Source organism: Dromiciops gliroides, chromosome 6 (assembly GCF_019393635.1).
Source record: "Dromiciops gliroides isolate mDroGli1 chromosome 6, mDroGli1.pri, whole genome shotgun sequence".
NCBI classification, from domain to species: domain Eukaryota; kingdom Metazoa; phylum Chordata; class Mammalia; order Microbiotheria; family Microbiotheriidae; genus Dromiciops; species Dromiciops gliroides.
In genome coordinates, this window is record NC_057866.1 from 22,853,334 (window position 1) to 22,869,353 (window position 16,020).

The window sequence follows — 16,020 nt, forward strand, 5'->3', positions numbered from 1 at the left end:
CGGACAGAGGGAACGGGACATACGAATGGCCTTCAGTGGTGGGCAGGAGCCAGCCATGGACCAGGGATAGTTAGCAGATGTGTTTGCCTTGTATGTCATTGGCGTTTGGGCCCAGGCATACGCCATCTCCCTGATGTGCTTAGTGTGTATTCCTTCACACTGCAGGTATCTGTAACAATCATACCTCTGACTGGATTGTAAATTCCATGAGAGCAACAATTATCTTATCTTTTTTTTTTTTTGGTGGGACAGTGAGGGTTAAGTGACTTGCCTAGGGTCACACAGCTAGTAAGTGTCAAGTGTCTGAGGTCGGATTTGAACTTGGGTCCTCCTGAATCCAGGGCCAGTGCTCTATCCACTGCGCCACCTAGCCACCCAGTCTTACCTTTTTTTAATGTCTTCCCATAGCACCTAGCACCATGCTTTGCACACATTAAATGCTTATTCCGTTTTTGTTATCAATGCATTTAATATGCCATTCCCCCAGCTCCACCCCACCTCTCAGCTTCCTTCCCACTCTAGCTCAGAGCATAGGACTTCAAGTTCATATCATTACTTCTGAAAAGGGTCTGTCACATAAATCCACTCACCATCTTCGTGACACCCTAGGCCAGTACTTCCTTCCTGGCCACAGCTCTCTTATATGTGCTCTCTTCCATATTAGGATGTAAATTCCTTCAAGGTAGGAATGGTCTCTCTTTGTATGGTTGTCTAACTATCCCTTAACATAGCATCCAGCACAAAGAATTCAGTAAGTATTTTTGTCATTGACTCATGTCAGTCCCTGGTAGTTTCTGGAAAGGTGAGGGAGGTGATCAGGGCCACCCCAATTTAATTCAGTAATTACTTATGAAGAGGCTAGAATGTGCAAGGCGTTCCCCAGAGTTAGAGATGGAGGTGGGCAGATGGCACGTTCTGACAGATGCACAATACTAAAAGGGGCCGGGGCCAAGTCGAGAGCCCCGGGCCTTCGTCTGATGAGGCCTTGATTCCCTAGAGTCCTTGAAGAGCGGGAGGTCCTGCTCTACTGTGATTTCCATGGGCACAGTCGCAAAAACAACATCTTCCTGTACGGCTGTAACAGCACCAACCGCAAGCAGTGGCTTCATGAGCGAGTCTTCCCTTTAATGCTGAGCAAAAACGCCCCAGACAAGGTAAGCACGGGAATGACTCTTCTGCTCCCTCCTTAGAACCGAGGCGATTTTTGAGGCCCCTTTCAGCTTTAAGCCTTGTGATAAGAAAACTCTGTTCCCTCCACAGGGTTTCTGACCTTGCTGCTTCTACATTTCATGGACTATCCTGTTAGAAGTATAAGTCCCAGCAAAAACTTTTTTAGGGGTTAGAAGAGGGTTTCCAAGTGAGTTTCCAAGAATCACAGTGGCCACTTCTCTTGGGCCAGATGTTCAACCTTTCCATAGGTAAAGAGCCCGACCTTACACCTAGCCTCTGTATGGCACCAGAAGAAGGGATGATAGCACAAGAGATCAGCCACAATCCTCATATGGTCATAAAACATGAAACACCCTGGTACCTGCCTCCAGCTCACAAAGAACGAAAAGGTGGCTCAGAAGCTTGACAAGAGAGGCTTTGGAAAATAAAACATGCATAGTGCGCTTTAGAAGCAACTCTGCCGCTGAGGGGCGTGCACATGATCATAATCTATGACAGTTTGAAAGGGAGAGCCCAATTCTTTAGAGCTTCTCGGGATCTGCACTGGATATCCGGGAGGAGAAGGAAACACTTGGTTGAGCCTCTACTAAATACCCAATCTGATGTTTTGTCCTGGTGAGGTGACCCCCTGGAAGCCTTCACAGTTGTACCACAAACTTGAGCAGGCCCAGAAGTCCAAAAAGGTCTAGAGAACAGGCCTGGCAATGGATTCTGTATCTGTCACCCAAGACCCAGGCTAGCTGACCTGGACAGGGCTTGTTCCCATGATTTTTGACCACCACTTCTCACGGAGGCCACTTATTGAGGTCTCTGGAGGGGCTGTCGTTTGTGTCAGTTGAAGGAATAACCACAATAATAGATATTTGACAAGTAACTGGTTAGAATGGAAGATGCCTTTGAATGGTATAGACCTCCTATATAAAATTATCTCATCATGTGAACTGGCGTAGTGCCTGCTGTTCTCACCAGGGAAATCGACAGGTACTCACATCGGAGAAGCATGAGATTTCTTCCCCTTTTTTGCCCCAAAGGGCAGAACCAGAGGCAATGGGTAGATGCTACAGAAAGGCTCATTCAGACCTGATGTCAGGGAAGCTTTTCAGCTGATCCAATAGTGCTAGGGAGGAATAGGACGAATGGCTTGCCTCAAGGTGGGACAGATTTCCCGTCCTTGAAGTCATGGAGAAGAGGCTAGGTGTCCACTTGGCCCATATTTCATGGTGATGATTGTTTACAGGTCTAGATTGGACTGAGTGCCTGCTGTGGTCCCTAAGATTCTGGGATTCTGTGACTACAATTTCGTTTTGTTTTGTTTTGTTTTTTTCGGTAAGGCTATTGGGGTTAAGTGACTTGCCCAGGGTCACACAGCTAGTAAGTGTTAAGTGTCTGAGGCCGGATTTGAACTCAGGTCCTCCTGAATCCAGGGCCGGTGCTCTATCCACTGCGCCACCTAGCTGCCCCTTGTGACTACAATTTCAATGGTCTCTTCATGGTATAAAATGGTACCAAGTCCTATGATTCTATGCAGAGTTCAACACACTGTGCTGAGCAAATCAGTGGATACAGAGAATTAATTATATAGAATATTCTATAGAACAGCTTATAGACAAGGTCTCATCAAAGGCTGGCATAGTCAGGAACACTGTCACTGAAGAAGTCAGAGTTGGGCTAGGGTGGAATGGCATTAGGTTGGTGGGAAAGGGCAGAAGTCATTCACAATGGTGGCTACGTACAGGACACTCTCAGGGGTAGATGTGAGTAGGCCAGAGGGGCTGACCAGTGAGGCCATGTATGGAGTGGTGGCAGATGCCTTGGGAGACACAGTGGAGCCCAAGGAGAGTCTTGAATGACAATAAGGAGCTTTCTTTTTGGGGAAGGGGAGTCACATAATCAAAGCAGAAAAAGTAGTGATACATCTCTGGTGATGTAAAAAAATCTTCAGAATATCCTAGAAGGGTCCGTATTCCCATAAGTATGTCAGAATTCAAAATGGAAAGACCAAAACAACTGGTGCTGAGTCTTCTTGACATTTAGATGGCCACTAACCGAGGGGTTGGATTTCTCCTCAGTTCTCCTTCCGGAGCTGTAATTTTAAAGTCCACAAATGCAAAGAAGGGACTGGACGGGTTGTGATGTGGCGTATGGGAATCCTGAACAGCTACACTATGGAGTCAACCTTTGGAGGGTCAACATTAGGTAAGAACTCCTTTGGGCAGCATTCCAACAGTACAAGGGCAGGCCAAGTCAGAGACTTTGTAAAGATGTTCATTTTTTCAAGGTTATTCAGTTACTTTGACCTAAAAAAATGCTTCACCATCTGCCTGTGACTTGAACTGACAGTGATAATAACAAGGAAACACGGGCTTCCTATTTTAGGTAATATTTGGCCTGATCCAAAGTGAAAAAAATACTGCATTTTTGGGAGAATATGATATTTTGTACTTAGGGGTGGTATTTTTCCCTTTGGGGCAATGAGGGTTAAGTGACTTGCCCAGGGTCACACAGCTAGTGTCAAGTGTCTGAGGTTGGATTTGAACTAAGGCCTTCCTGAATCCAGGGCTGGTGCTTTATCCACTGCGCCACCTAGCTGCCCTCAGTGGTATTTTTAAAAGATGTTCCAAGGATGTCCAGTTTGAAATGTCTACTAGGCAATTGGCAATAGGATTAAAACTCAGGAGAGATACTGGATGTGGATTTAATGATTTGGGAGTGATTGGCATCAAGATGATAATGAAACTCATGGGGTCATGTTGGGATCAGCTGGAGAATGAGTATGGAAGAAGAAGAGTGAGGGGCCTGGGACAGAGCACAGGAAAACAGCAGCCACACTGAGGGGCCAGGATCTCAATCTGAGGGCTCATTCGTATAGCCCAATCCAGATGAAAATGTAATTGGGAAATCATGAACAAAATAAACAAAATTGCAACAAAACACAAGCATTTTCACCTTTTAAAACCCAGTCTGCAGCCCACACAGATCTTTCTGTATGCATTAACATCCCCTCTTTCTGTTTGATTTTAATTCTCTGAATCAACAAAAGAGACTGATAACGAGCAGTGACATAGGTGGCAGGAGAAATAGGGAGAAAAGTATTTTAAAAGAGGAATTATCAGATTGCTTCTGTACCATCCAGATTTTTAAAAAAAAATTTTTTTCTTATCATGGATGTTCATGGTTTTCTCCAGGGAAGAAAAGGGATACTCATTTTAACACTGAGGACCTGAAATCCCTCGGTTATCATGTCTGTGACACACTCCTTGATTTCTGCGATCCTGACCGCACCAAGGTAAAAAGCTCTTCTTATTCAGTCCATAGTCGGAAAGGGAGGCTCTGGTTCTAAACGTAAAGGCTTTGATGAGCAGTGAGAATGCTCACTAGAGCTGCTTTCTGTTCCCATAATCCAAAGATCTCTGTTTTCTTCACTGACTCACTTTTGAGGCAGCCAACTTCAGGCTGTTCCGTACAGGCCTAGGCATTGAGAAAATCTCATGCTAAGCTTACTCCAAACATTGAACCATGAAATGATCCTAAACATTAGTCTCACGATATAACCAAAGACTCAAACCCAGTGATACTTAAGTAGGGAGAGGCTCCATGTTGGGTTTTTTTGGGTTTTTTTGGTGAGGCAATTGGGGTTAAGTGACTTGCCCAGGGTCACACAGCTAGCAAGTGTTAAGTGTCTGAGGTCAGATTTGAACTCAGGTACTCCTGAATCCAGGGCCAGTGCTCTATCCACTGCACCATCTAGCTGCCCCTCCATGTTGTTTTCATACCCTCCCACTCCCCACCCCCATTACTGATTACTTTAAGTTCAGTAAGGGCGGAGCCACATCTTGCCTCAACCTAGTAGCTCCTTCAGCACTGAGCACGGTGCTGTGCCTGCACCAGACACTTAATAGAAGTTTATGATACTATGTGCTGTTTTACCTCTCCTAGGAGTGTGCTTTAATTAGCTGACCAAACCTAGAACTGTGCAGTGATACAAGTGCCTGGGCACACATACACACACATTACATATAATACAAATGTGTGTTGTTTGTACTTAGTGCACACATGCACGTGTGTGTGTACATGCATGTGTGCATACATTCATACATACATCTCCCAATTTGCTCAAAGTCAAAATAAAAGATCTCAGAAATATTGTTAGCAGCACTTTCTCAGAAGCAAAAATTTGAAACAAGGGGGCTGCTCCTCAGTTGGGGAATGGCTGAATAAATTGTAGGGTCTGGCCATGATAGAATATCATTGCACTGTGAGAAAAGACAGTTATGAAGAATTGAAAGAAATTTGGGGAGACTCGTATGAACTGAGACAGAGTGACTCGAAAGAAGCAAGAGAACAAGTCACGCACTGACCATAATCACATAATGGAGACGTTGAAGGATATCAGAACTCTGGTCAGTGCCGGGAGCAAGTGAAGTCTTGTTCTTGCCTCTCCACAAGTGATTGGTAGCGGGGCCATGGGTGTGAAGGAAGGCCGCTCTCATCACACCCAGGTTTGGTTCCCCACACTGTATTTCTTTGTTGAAGAAGAAGATTCTGAGATTCTAGGGTAAGTGTTGGCAAGTGGCAGTGATGTGAAAAGTCACTTAAATATCCCTCCCTCTCTCTCTCCCCCTCCCTCCCTCCCTCTCTCCCCCTCCCTCCCTCCCTCCCTCCCTCCCTCCCTCTCTCTCCCCCTCCCTCCCTTCCTCTTTCTCCCCCTCCCTTCTTCCCTCCCTCCCTCTTTCTCCCCCTCCCTTCCTCCCTCTCTCTCTCTCTCCCTCTCTCATAGCTAGAGCTGTGGGCATTCAGAAGAAGGGAAGACCAGAGTTGGTTAGAATGACTTTCAAGAGGAAGTCAGATGCCCTGGAGCTGAGAGGGCAAGGAAGGCTGAGTCAGTTGGGAAAGGAAGGGCGCTCCAGGCAGGGGGATCTTGATGAAAGAAAGCCTAGAGGTGAGAAGGAGCAAAACCCTGGGATCCAGGTCTTTTAGTCCAACATTCTTAGGTTACAGATGAGGAAACTGGAGCACAGGGAGGCGAAAGGGCTCCTCATCTTGGTGGTAATGAGTAGTGGCAGGGTTCCATCTTGGCCTCTTACTCTAAGGCCCATGACCTGGAAGGTCACTGTTTACTGAACACTGTTTCCTGGTTTATCTGACTTGTTGAGAGAGGAGTAGAGGAGACAGGGAACTCCAGAAACTGCCATGAAAATCATAATTCTATGTAATGATCATCAGCACTCTGGGTCATTGAAAGATGAGGTATCCATCCCAGAGGAAGTTCAATCCTCTGTCCCTCCCCTTCTCTCACTTCAAAGAAGAGTATTTCCCTATGAATAGCTTTTCTACTGCAGAGAGCAACCCCAAGTGAGCTCTTTCTCTGCTCCATGATTTTTTTCTCTCTTCCATCTGTAACTGGGTGCAAGATGGCAGGCTGTTGCCTATGCCTACTTACCATTTCTTGAAAAAGGAAAACAATTCCCAAGGCTGCCCCCGCCATGATGAAACCCCACCCTCCCATCTGGAAGCTTTTCACAGCTCACCATGTGTCAGATCAGGACAGTTGTTAGGCCCCAAAGACCTGAAAACTGCATAATCAAAAGGGCTTGGGTAACACACACCCTACTTGATGAATTATATGTTACCAGGAAATTTCATTTTGCATTGGATTTCCCAAACGGCAGGTGCTGTTCTAGCTCGTCTCTTTCCCTGGTTCATCTTTCTTCTGCCATCATGAGCATGTGTGTCTCAGGGCAGTCTGTGGCCCTCCCCCATTCTCTGCCAGCCCTTCCCAATGCTTTGCTTCTCATGGCTATAATAGAGCGGACTTCAGATTTTTCTCTCCAGCCCCACATTGTGCCTGTAGAACATCTCCAACTGCCTTGTGAGTGTTTCTCTAACTCCAACAGCTCACCATGTCCAAAACTAAGCCCGCCATCTGCCGTGGCTGAGCAGGGTCACAGAAACCTAGAGAGGAGAGGGTGGCCTCTAGTGTCCAAGGCTACAGAGGGGTAGATGGAGAGGACAGACAGCATGATGACTGAGAAGAGGCCACTGCCTGGGGCAGCTGAGTGATGAATTCAAAAGCCAGTCTACAGAATCAAGAAGAGAGTGCGAGGAAAGCATGTGGAGCCATGGTCGATTTTCGCTCAGAGTTCCTGGGGTCATGTCTTCAGCATAAGTCCTCGGCACTGACACAGACGTCAGCCCATTCACCTCTTAGGAGGCAGGCTTTGAGCACTCACAGCCAGAATCATTCTGCTTGGCTTGCCTTGGTGTAAAGGCGCATATAGGATAGAGCCTGTGGAAGCAGCCTTTTCACCTTCATAGGCCCTACCAGAGCTTGTAGCCTTCTGGAATGGGTATGAGAAACCTGAGTTACCTCCTCACCATTTCAAGGCATCCAAGGAGGATTTATGCTGTCGTTATATGAAAATAGTAGCTGTATAATGCTGGTGTATATTGTATACTATAGAGCTGTATAGTGTTGGTGGTACTATGAATTGGCCTGGCTGATCTGGAAAGCAATGTGGAACTATGCTCCAGAAGTTAGTGAACTATGCATACCATTCAATCCACCACCACCACACCCCAAGGAGATTGAGGACGGATGGAAAAGAATTATATGCACAAATATTTATAGTAGCAGTTTTTGTTCTAGCAACAAAGTAAAAACTGAGTGAATGCCCATCCATTGAGGAATGGTTGAGCAAATTATAGTATGTGAATGTAATGGGATATTATTGCAGATGGATTCAGAGAATGGGGAAAGACTTATATGAACTGATGAAGAATGAAGTGAGCAATACCAGAAAAACAATTTACACAATAACTACAACACTGTAAAGAAAAATAATTTTAAAAGAATTAGGGCCTCTAATTAATGTAATAACCAACCACGACTCCAGGAAACCTGTGATGAAGCCTGTTCCTACCATCTGCCAGAGAGGTCATGGCTAATGTGCAGATTCATTTTGTGATTGTGCTTATTTGTTGTAATGGAGGATTTTTTTTTTTTAAACAAATCAGCTTGGGGAAAAGTAGTGGGGATTCAGAGAGGGAGACTAGCAATGGGAATGCTAAGCAAAGAGAAAGAGAGAATGAAAGAGGGCCATCATAGAGCTCATACAAATAAAAAATGTACAGAAGCGAGCCGGAGGTTAAGAAGATAACAGAAGGGGCAGCTAGGTGGCGCAGTAGATAGAGCACTGGCCCTGGAGTCAGGAGTACCTGAGTTCAAATCCGGCCTCAGACACTTAACACTTACTAGCTGTGTGACCCTGGGCAAGTCACTTAACCCCAATTGCCTCACTAAAAACAAAAAAACAACAAAAAAAACATATATAAGAAGATAACAGAGACAAGCAGGGCAGCTTTAAAACTAACCTGTTGAAGGTGGTATGTCCTTTTTAAAAAAAAATATAAGCCATCATAACAGAGACACAACCACATGCACAATCTGCTTTTTCTCTTCTGTGTACGTAGAAACGATCGTGTTTCATGATGTTATCAAGTACATAAAAAGAAAAAGGATTTGTATTGTTATATGCACACTAGAATTTAGAGTTAGATTGGACCAAAGAAGTCAAGCTCAACCCTCTCAGTTAATAAAAGAGGAAACTGAACCCCAGAGATGAGAAAAGACGATCCCAGAGATCCCACAGGGAGGACATGATGGAAACAGATCTGAACCAAGGTTTTTCGAATCCAAGTCCAGTGTTCTTCCCACTAGTTCTTCTGTTCCACAGTTCCCAATTTCATGTGTAGTCACCCCAAAAGTATTAAAGACATAAGGTATCATTCTTAGAGGGGAATTTTGTTTTCAGAATTTGCTGGTGTTTTAATTTTCATGGTCCTAGGTTCTTGAAGACTCTGTCAGTGGAATACAAACTCTGCCAGGTACAATCAAACTAGAAAGGCTATGAGGATGAACCCACCAATGGACTCAATGTCTATAATCTAAAAACCAGCATAATTAAAATATGGTCATGGCAGAACTTGGATTTTTTTTAATTAATAAAGTATTTTATTTTTTTCTGTTACATGTAAAGATAGTTCTCAACTTTTGTTTATACAAGCTTTACAATTTCAGATTTTTCCCCCTCCCTCCCCTCCCTTCCCCCCTCCCCTAGACAGCAGGTAATCTGATATAGGTTATATATATATATATATATATATATATACACATAATAACATTAAACATATGTCTGCATTAGTCATGTTATAAGAGAAAAAATCAGAGCAATGATGAAAAACCTCAAAATAGAAAAAAAACAACAGCATCAAAAACACAAGAAATAGTATGGTTCATTCAGCATCTATACTCCACAGTTCTTTTTTTTTTTTTCTTGGATTTGGAGATCCTCTTCTATCATGAGTTCCCTGGAACTCTTCTGTACCTTTGCATTGGTGAGAAGAATATAGTCCATCACAGTAGATCAACACTCAATGTTGATGATACTGTGTACAATGTTCTTCTGGTTCTGCTCATCTCACTCATCATCAGCCCATGCAAGACCCTCCAGGTTTCTCTGAACTCCTCCTGCTCATCATTTCTTACAGCACAATAGTATTCCATTGTATTCATATACCACAACTTGTCCAGCCATTCCCCAATTGATGGGCACCCCCTCAACTTCTAATTCCTTGCTACCACGTAAAGAGCAGCTATAAATATTTTTGTACATGTGGGTCCCTTTCCCCTTTCCATGATTTCTTTGGGGAAAAGACCCAAAAGTGGTATTGCTGGGTCAAAGGGTATGCACAGCTTTATTGCCCTTTGGGCATAATTCCAAATTGCTCTCTAGAACGGTTGGATAAGTTCATAGCTCCACCAACAATGGATTAGTCAGAACTTGGATTTTACACCCCTGCTGAGAACCAGGAGGTAGGCTTGAGTAGCAGTGGCCCAGGTGGGGGAGGGGCTGTGTGACCCTGGACAAGTCACTTAACCCTCATTGACCCGCCCCCCCCCAAAAAAAATAAAACGAAAATAAAACCAGACTCACAAGTCACATAGATTTTAGTGGGGTTTGAAGGATTTGAATTACGGCCAGCCAGGGCTTGGATGAAGAACGAGGGCAGGGGGAGGAATGCTGTTGAGGCCGCCTCAGCAGGTTTCATTCCAGTTGAGGAGTCTGTTCCTTCACTAGCCTCCTCCACACTAATAAAATACCACTCTCCAGGTTAGGGTGAAAAAACAAATCTAAGGCAGCAAGAAAATTGTAGACTGTATCTCTCTGGACCATATAGACCATATAGAGATCACATAGACTCTGCTTCTCATAGGACCTTTTCAGGAAGGCCCTCTTTCTTCAAGTGATCTTTTTTTTTTTTTAATTTTTATTTTTTAGTGAGGCAGTTGGGGTTAAGTGACTTGCCCAGGGTCACACAGCTAGTAAGTGTTAAGTGTCTGAGGCCAGATTTGAACTCAGGTACTCCTGACTCCAGGGCCGGTGCTCTATCCACTGAGCCACCTAGCTGCCCTCTTCAAGTGATCTTAAAAATCACATGGTGATTGGCCTTGTGCCCAAGCTCATAGACACTGTCTCTGAAGGCTCACATGCCTAACTCATAGATAGTCTTTTACACACTCATATTTGGTCTTTGGGGTAACTCAGCCTTGGTAGACAGTAATGACTCTCAGTGACCTCAGAAGGCTGTTTGTGGCAAAACCTGTGATGGGCGAGTTCCTATAATCTAAGGATGAAAATTGGTCAGTGGCATTGGGAAGTAGCAATTCTCAGCCTGTTAACTTGGACACTAAGAAATATTCTGAGAATGACCTTGACAAAAGCTGCTATTATCTTGGCCGGGAAGGGCGCTAAACATTTGCAAATGTTACAAGAAAAAACCCCAAAACTTGTTCCATGTGAGACAAGCAAATTGATGAGGCTACAAGCAACTGTGGGTCAAAGGAAATCATTAACTCCTAACAGATAAGGAAGACAGATTACAATAGAACACCCTTGGGGAGTGAAGGTGGGGAGGACTTTGGATCTTACTGTATCAATAGGATAGAATAATCACAGAATTTATGAGCTGGAAAGGACCTTGAAGATCATCTAATCCAACCCTCTATCTTACAGTTTGTGATCTTGGATAAACCAGAATGACAACAAATTGAATTGGATCCACCTTTGGTCAACATTATTATTGGTTATTTGATCATGACAGAACCAATTAGGATGGGTGGATACACACATGCATACACATATACATATATACACATGTACATATGTACAAATACAAATATGGGGGGGGGGTCAGAGCAGCCGTCACGGAGAAGTTGTCTGGCCTTCCATTCCAGAAAATTTAACTCAGCATCATGACACAGGACTCCCAGCCCACCCCTCATAGCCACATGCTCAGTATGATCATGAGATGGCTAAAGGCTAATAAAGACCCCATTGGGGATTCCACCAGATGTTTCCATTCAAGAACATCAATACCACTGAGGTCTACACCAACTACTGTTCAGGCTAAAAAGGCAGAATTTTAGCCGAGCCCCCTCTTCTCAAGGCACCCACGTTGTTTCCTTCTCTCTCTCTCTTTTTTTTTTTTTTTTTGGCGGGGCAATGGGGGTTAAGCGACTTGCCCAGGGTCACACAGTCAGTAAGTGTCAAGTGTCTGAAGCCGGATTTGAACTCAGGAACTCCTGAATCCAGGGCCGGTGCTTTATCCACTGCGCCACCTAGCCGCCCCATTTCCTTCTCTTCAACTTTTCCCTCATCCTCTCAAAATGATGTGGAATGGAATTAAGGGTCAAATTGATAGAGAGTTGTCCCAAAAGAATTACAAGACTCAGTGACTCAGTTTCCCAAGTTTTATTGCAATACTATGAGTGAACACAGGGATAGTAGAGAGGTATCTCTCAAATAGTGAAAGGAAAAATAGTTATATTTATGGTATAGATAAATTGATTATCAGTCTTATTATAATAATCTCCACCTTAGGGAAGTACAGGGGAGGGCTTATCCTACTTTGGAGTTCCAGGGGTTCTAAACCAACCCCCAAGGCAGGTATCTTTTTCTGTGGAGGTGTGTTTTTGGGGTTTACACGTCATAAGGTAAATCTGGGGATAAATTTGGCCTTTTCTACACATGTCTCTTTCTGATTCCCATGGCTAGTTTCAAAATATCTTCATTTTTCATTAGAATTTCTATACCCTGTCAGTGTATCATTGTTATAGTTTAAGGTCTTCATAGCCTGGCTCCCTATGTTCCCATTATGGGTACTGATTTATGTGGGTAAGAGAACCTAGCATCCATTAACGGGTCTGAATCCCTTTCAGGGGTGATATCTGAATTAGAGCTTGGACTTTAGGTTTTTCTGTTAACCCCTTTCGGCCTCCTACATCAAAAACATTCCAAGTGTCACACGCGTGCCTGAAAGGCCATGGTGGGTGGATACCATGGCGATGGCATCGCTGTTTGGGTGATGTCCATGATGTTTGGAAGTCAGACTAGTTGTATCTGAGAAGAGAAGTTTGTGTTGCACCAAAGAATGCCTAAATAATGCAAAAAGTGTCCTTTTAAAAAACGTACTCATAAATTAATTGTTCTAATGACCCAAAGAAACAAAGAGGAAAGCTGCAGCTGCTTGTGCAGTCCAAATATTTGCTCGCTCGGATGAGTCAGTGCCTCATGATATGATAATACCATGAAAACTTTCTGAAAACATACTCAATACAAATGTTTCTTCTGCCTAGGAAAGTTCGCCAAATGGGTGTTGTACTTGTACTTCCATCATAAAATAAGTAAATGGAAAGGGAATACTCATTTATGAGGCATCTGCTATATGCTGGGCACTGTACTAAGGGCTTTACAGATATTATCTAGTTCATCCTCACAACCACCCTGAGAGGCAGGTACTATTACCGTTATCCCTTCCATATCACAGGGGTCAGGGGCATGACACCCCACCCCCATACCCACCCCGTCAACACCAGCACTACCCCACCACTCCACCCCCACCCTGGTGATCTGGAAAATCTGTGTAAAATTTTTTGGCCCCACCTTTGTGCCAGAGAAGAAGTCTGATTTTCATTTCCTTTTGTGGGTTATTTACAGTACCTTATCATAAACTTTAGATTAGGTGTATGGTCATAGGTTCTGTGTCGTCTGCTGGCCTTTGCGTGTTGTCTGAGATTTCCATAAAACTCAAAAAAAATCCCATTTAATTTCTTATGCCAACCCATGATATATTGAAACCATGGTGGGGAAAGTTGCAATGTGGAAGAAATAACTATTATCTCCATTTTACAGTTAAGGATATGAAGGCAGACAGAAGTTAAGTGACTTGCCTAGGGTCACACAGAGACCATATTTTTAACTCAGGTCTTCCTGACTGTAGGCCCAGTGTTTTATTCGCTGTGCCACCTCACTTTCTGTAAATGTCTCATATATACATATATACACACACATATACACAAATATATATACATGTATGCACACACACATATATGTGTATGTTATACATTATATACATATATAAATGTATGATATTACATTATATGTATGTGTACATTATAATCCATTATATACATATATAAATGTATGGCATCTATAAATGTGATGCAAAACATAATAATAGAACTGTTCCTTAGCCTGTTTTTTGGTTTTGGTTTTGTTTTTTTTTGCAGGGCAATGAGGGTTAAGTGACTTGCCTAGGGTCACACAGCTAGTAAGTGTCAAGTGTCCGAGGCTGGCTTTGAACTCAGGTCCTCCTGAATCCAAGGCCAGTGCTTTATCCACTGCACTACCTAGCTGTCCCCTAGCCTATTTTTTAATTTAGAAATTCATACATCAGCACCTCAAACTTAGGTGAGTCATAGCAGTGAAATTGAGATACCAGCTAATGAAAAAAAGACCACCTCGGAATCAGGGGGAATGCATTTTTTGTCCACAGAGACCCTTGAAGACTGTTCAGACAAGGCTATGATCTGTATGAAAGGTGCTGGTAAAAATATTAACAAAATTAAGTATTGAATGAAGATTAGCTACATAGTTTTGTCATCTGATGAAATCTGGATTGGCCACTCTTTCCTTTGTTCTTTCACTCTGGCTACCTTTTCAGTAACTCTAGTACTCTTGGTTTGATAAGTAACTGAATAACCATGGTCCAAAATGCTGGCATGACTTTATTTCCAGGAAAAACCTGTGAAAGGATTCATCAAAGGGCTGATTGAAGCCCTGATATTTTTCCAAGTTTCTAAAAACAACTCTTTTTTATAACTCCTGGAAAATAATAATAATGATAATAACTTGCATTTTTAGTGTTTTGAAGTTTGCAAAGAGCCTTACACACATCCCATTCAGTTGTATTGCCTTCTGTCCCATAGTTCATGAAGTGTTTAACAGAGCTTAAAGAGGAAATCTATAAGAAATTCTCAGAACTTGGACAGGAAATGGACTTGGATGGCAATTGGAGTGACATCTCCTTGTCTGACATCGAATCTAGGTAATGTATTCCATCACCAGAAACAAATGAGCATTTATTTCTATTTCTATCATATTACCTTGACTCTTAGTCAAAATAGGAGCCTGGAATTCAAGAAAACACTAAGGAGCCATTTCACATGTATTGGGGAAGGAGAATTGGAGAATTCCAGGGTGCTGTTAAGAATTCATTACCCAAGTTCCTCAGCCTATAGATTAGGAGTAAAACTTCCTCAAACCTCCCCCCACCTCCACTCCCACCACCATCACCACCCAAAGGCTTGTTCCATAGACTTATTCGAGAAGGAGATGTTACTCTCCCCTCTCTGCCTAGCAAAGCACCTTGGTGCAAATGTACAAGTTCCCAAGCACAGCTGGACACAATCCCAGCTGGGGCAGAGCTTGCAGTGTGTGGGTTGGCATTCTCTGAGAGAATGCCACAAATGTTCACTTCCCATGTTCCCTCTTCTAGAGGCGCTCAGAAAATCATTAACCAAGGCTGCACAGGCTGCCAGCCAATGGCTGAGGGAACAAAGGGCTTAATCTTGGGGGCAGTGGGGAAGAGGGAAGAGAATGGGAAAGGTTTTCCTCCCATGTTCCTTATATTGCCTTGCTGAGGAGCTAAAAAGGAGAATCATAGAAACTTAGAATGGTCAGACTAGGAAGGACTTTGAACATCATCCATCCCAATCCCTTCTCACAAATAAGAAAAGAAAGAGCTAGTTTTTTTCATTTTATGACTCTATCATTGATAAGATCAGCATGGGCAAGTGGAAACAACTCTCCGGGTATTAGAATGAAAAGACCAGGATTCCCCAGCTCCAACACTCACTGGTTAAGGGACTGGGCCAAACGTGGAATCCCTCTCATCCTCAGTTCCCTCACTTGTCAGATGAGAAGAACATTCAAACATAACCTAAAACATGAGACTGTGGTGAGAAAAGAGCTAGGTCAACTTATAAATACTGTACAGATGTGAGTTGTTATGTTAAAGATAGTGGTCTGTAGGGTATGGGACGTAGTTCTCAGTTTTATCCAATCATAATAAGAAAATAGGAAGATATGTGTAAGTTCAGCAAAAATCATAATGGGGGGGGTCTAAAAAGGAAATGATCAGAAGGGATATTTGCATTCTAATTCACTCACATCCTGAAGGAAATGGGGATGGCAGGGTTTTAAATGGATCCAAATACGAATCGGCATGATTAGAAATTAGTTTTAGTATGTTCTTTCTCTAATCTGTAATGAGAAAAAACAGTCAGACTGTCTCATGGAAGAAACCTTAGGGGCTTGCTCAAGAATGAAAGGATCTGTCTTCTTAATGGAGAAGCAATGAAAAGAGGGTGGTCTACTACTAGAGGTTTGTGTGCACCAGGGATCCAGGAGGATAGCCACAGAGAGAAGAGCTATAATTGTCAGCATTACC

General features: G+C 43.3%; 1 protein-coding gene across 13 annotated transcripts in view; it reads left to right on the forward strand.

Moving 5' to 3' along the window:
* Positions 1-16,020, forward strand: part of AGBL2 (AGBL carboxypeptidase 2) — a 74,002-nt gene that overhangs the window by 25,667 nt on the left and 32,315 nt on the right. For all 13 annotated transcript variants that reach the window (XM_043973355.1, XM_043973359.1, XM_043973357.1 and 10 more), the window contains exons 10-13: positions 998-1,154; positions 3,240-3,366; positions 4,356-4,456; positions 14,498-14,616. In XM_043973355.1, the coding sequence (XP_043829290.1) occupies positions 998-1,154; positions 3,240-3,366; positions 4,356-4,456; positions 14,498-14,616 (504 nt within the window). The remainder of the gene's footprint in view (positions 1-997; positions 1,155-3,239; positions 3,367-4,355; positions 4,457-14,497; positions 14,617-16,020) is intronic.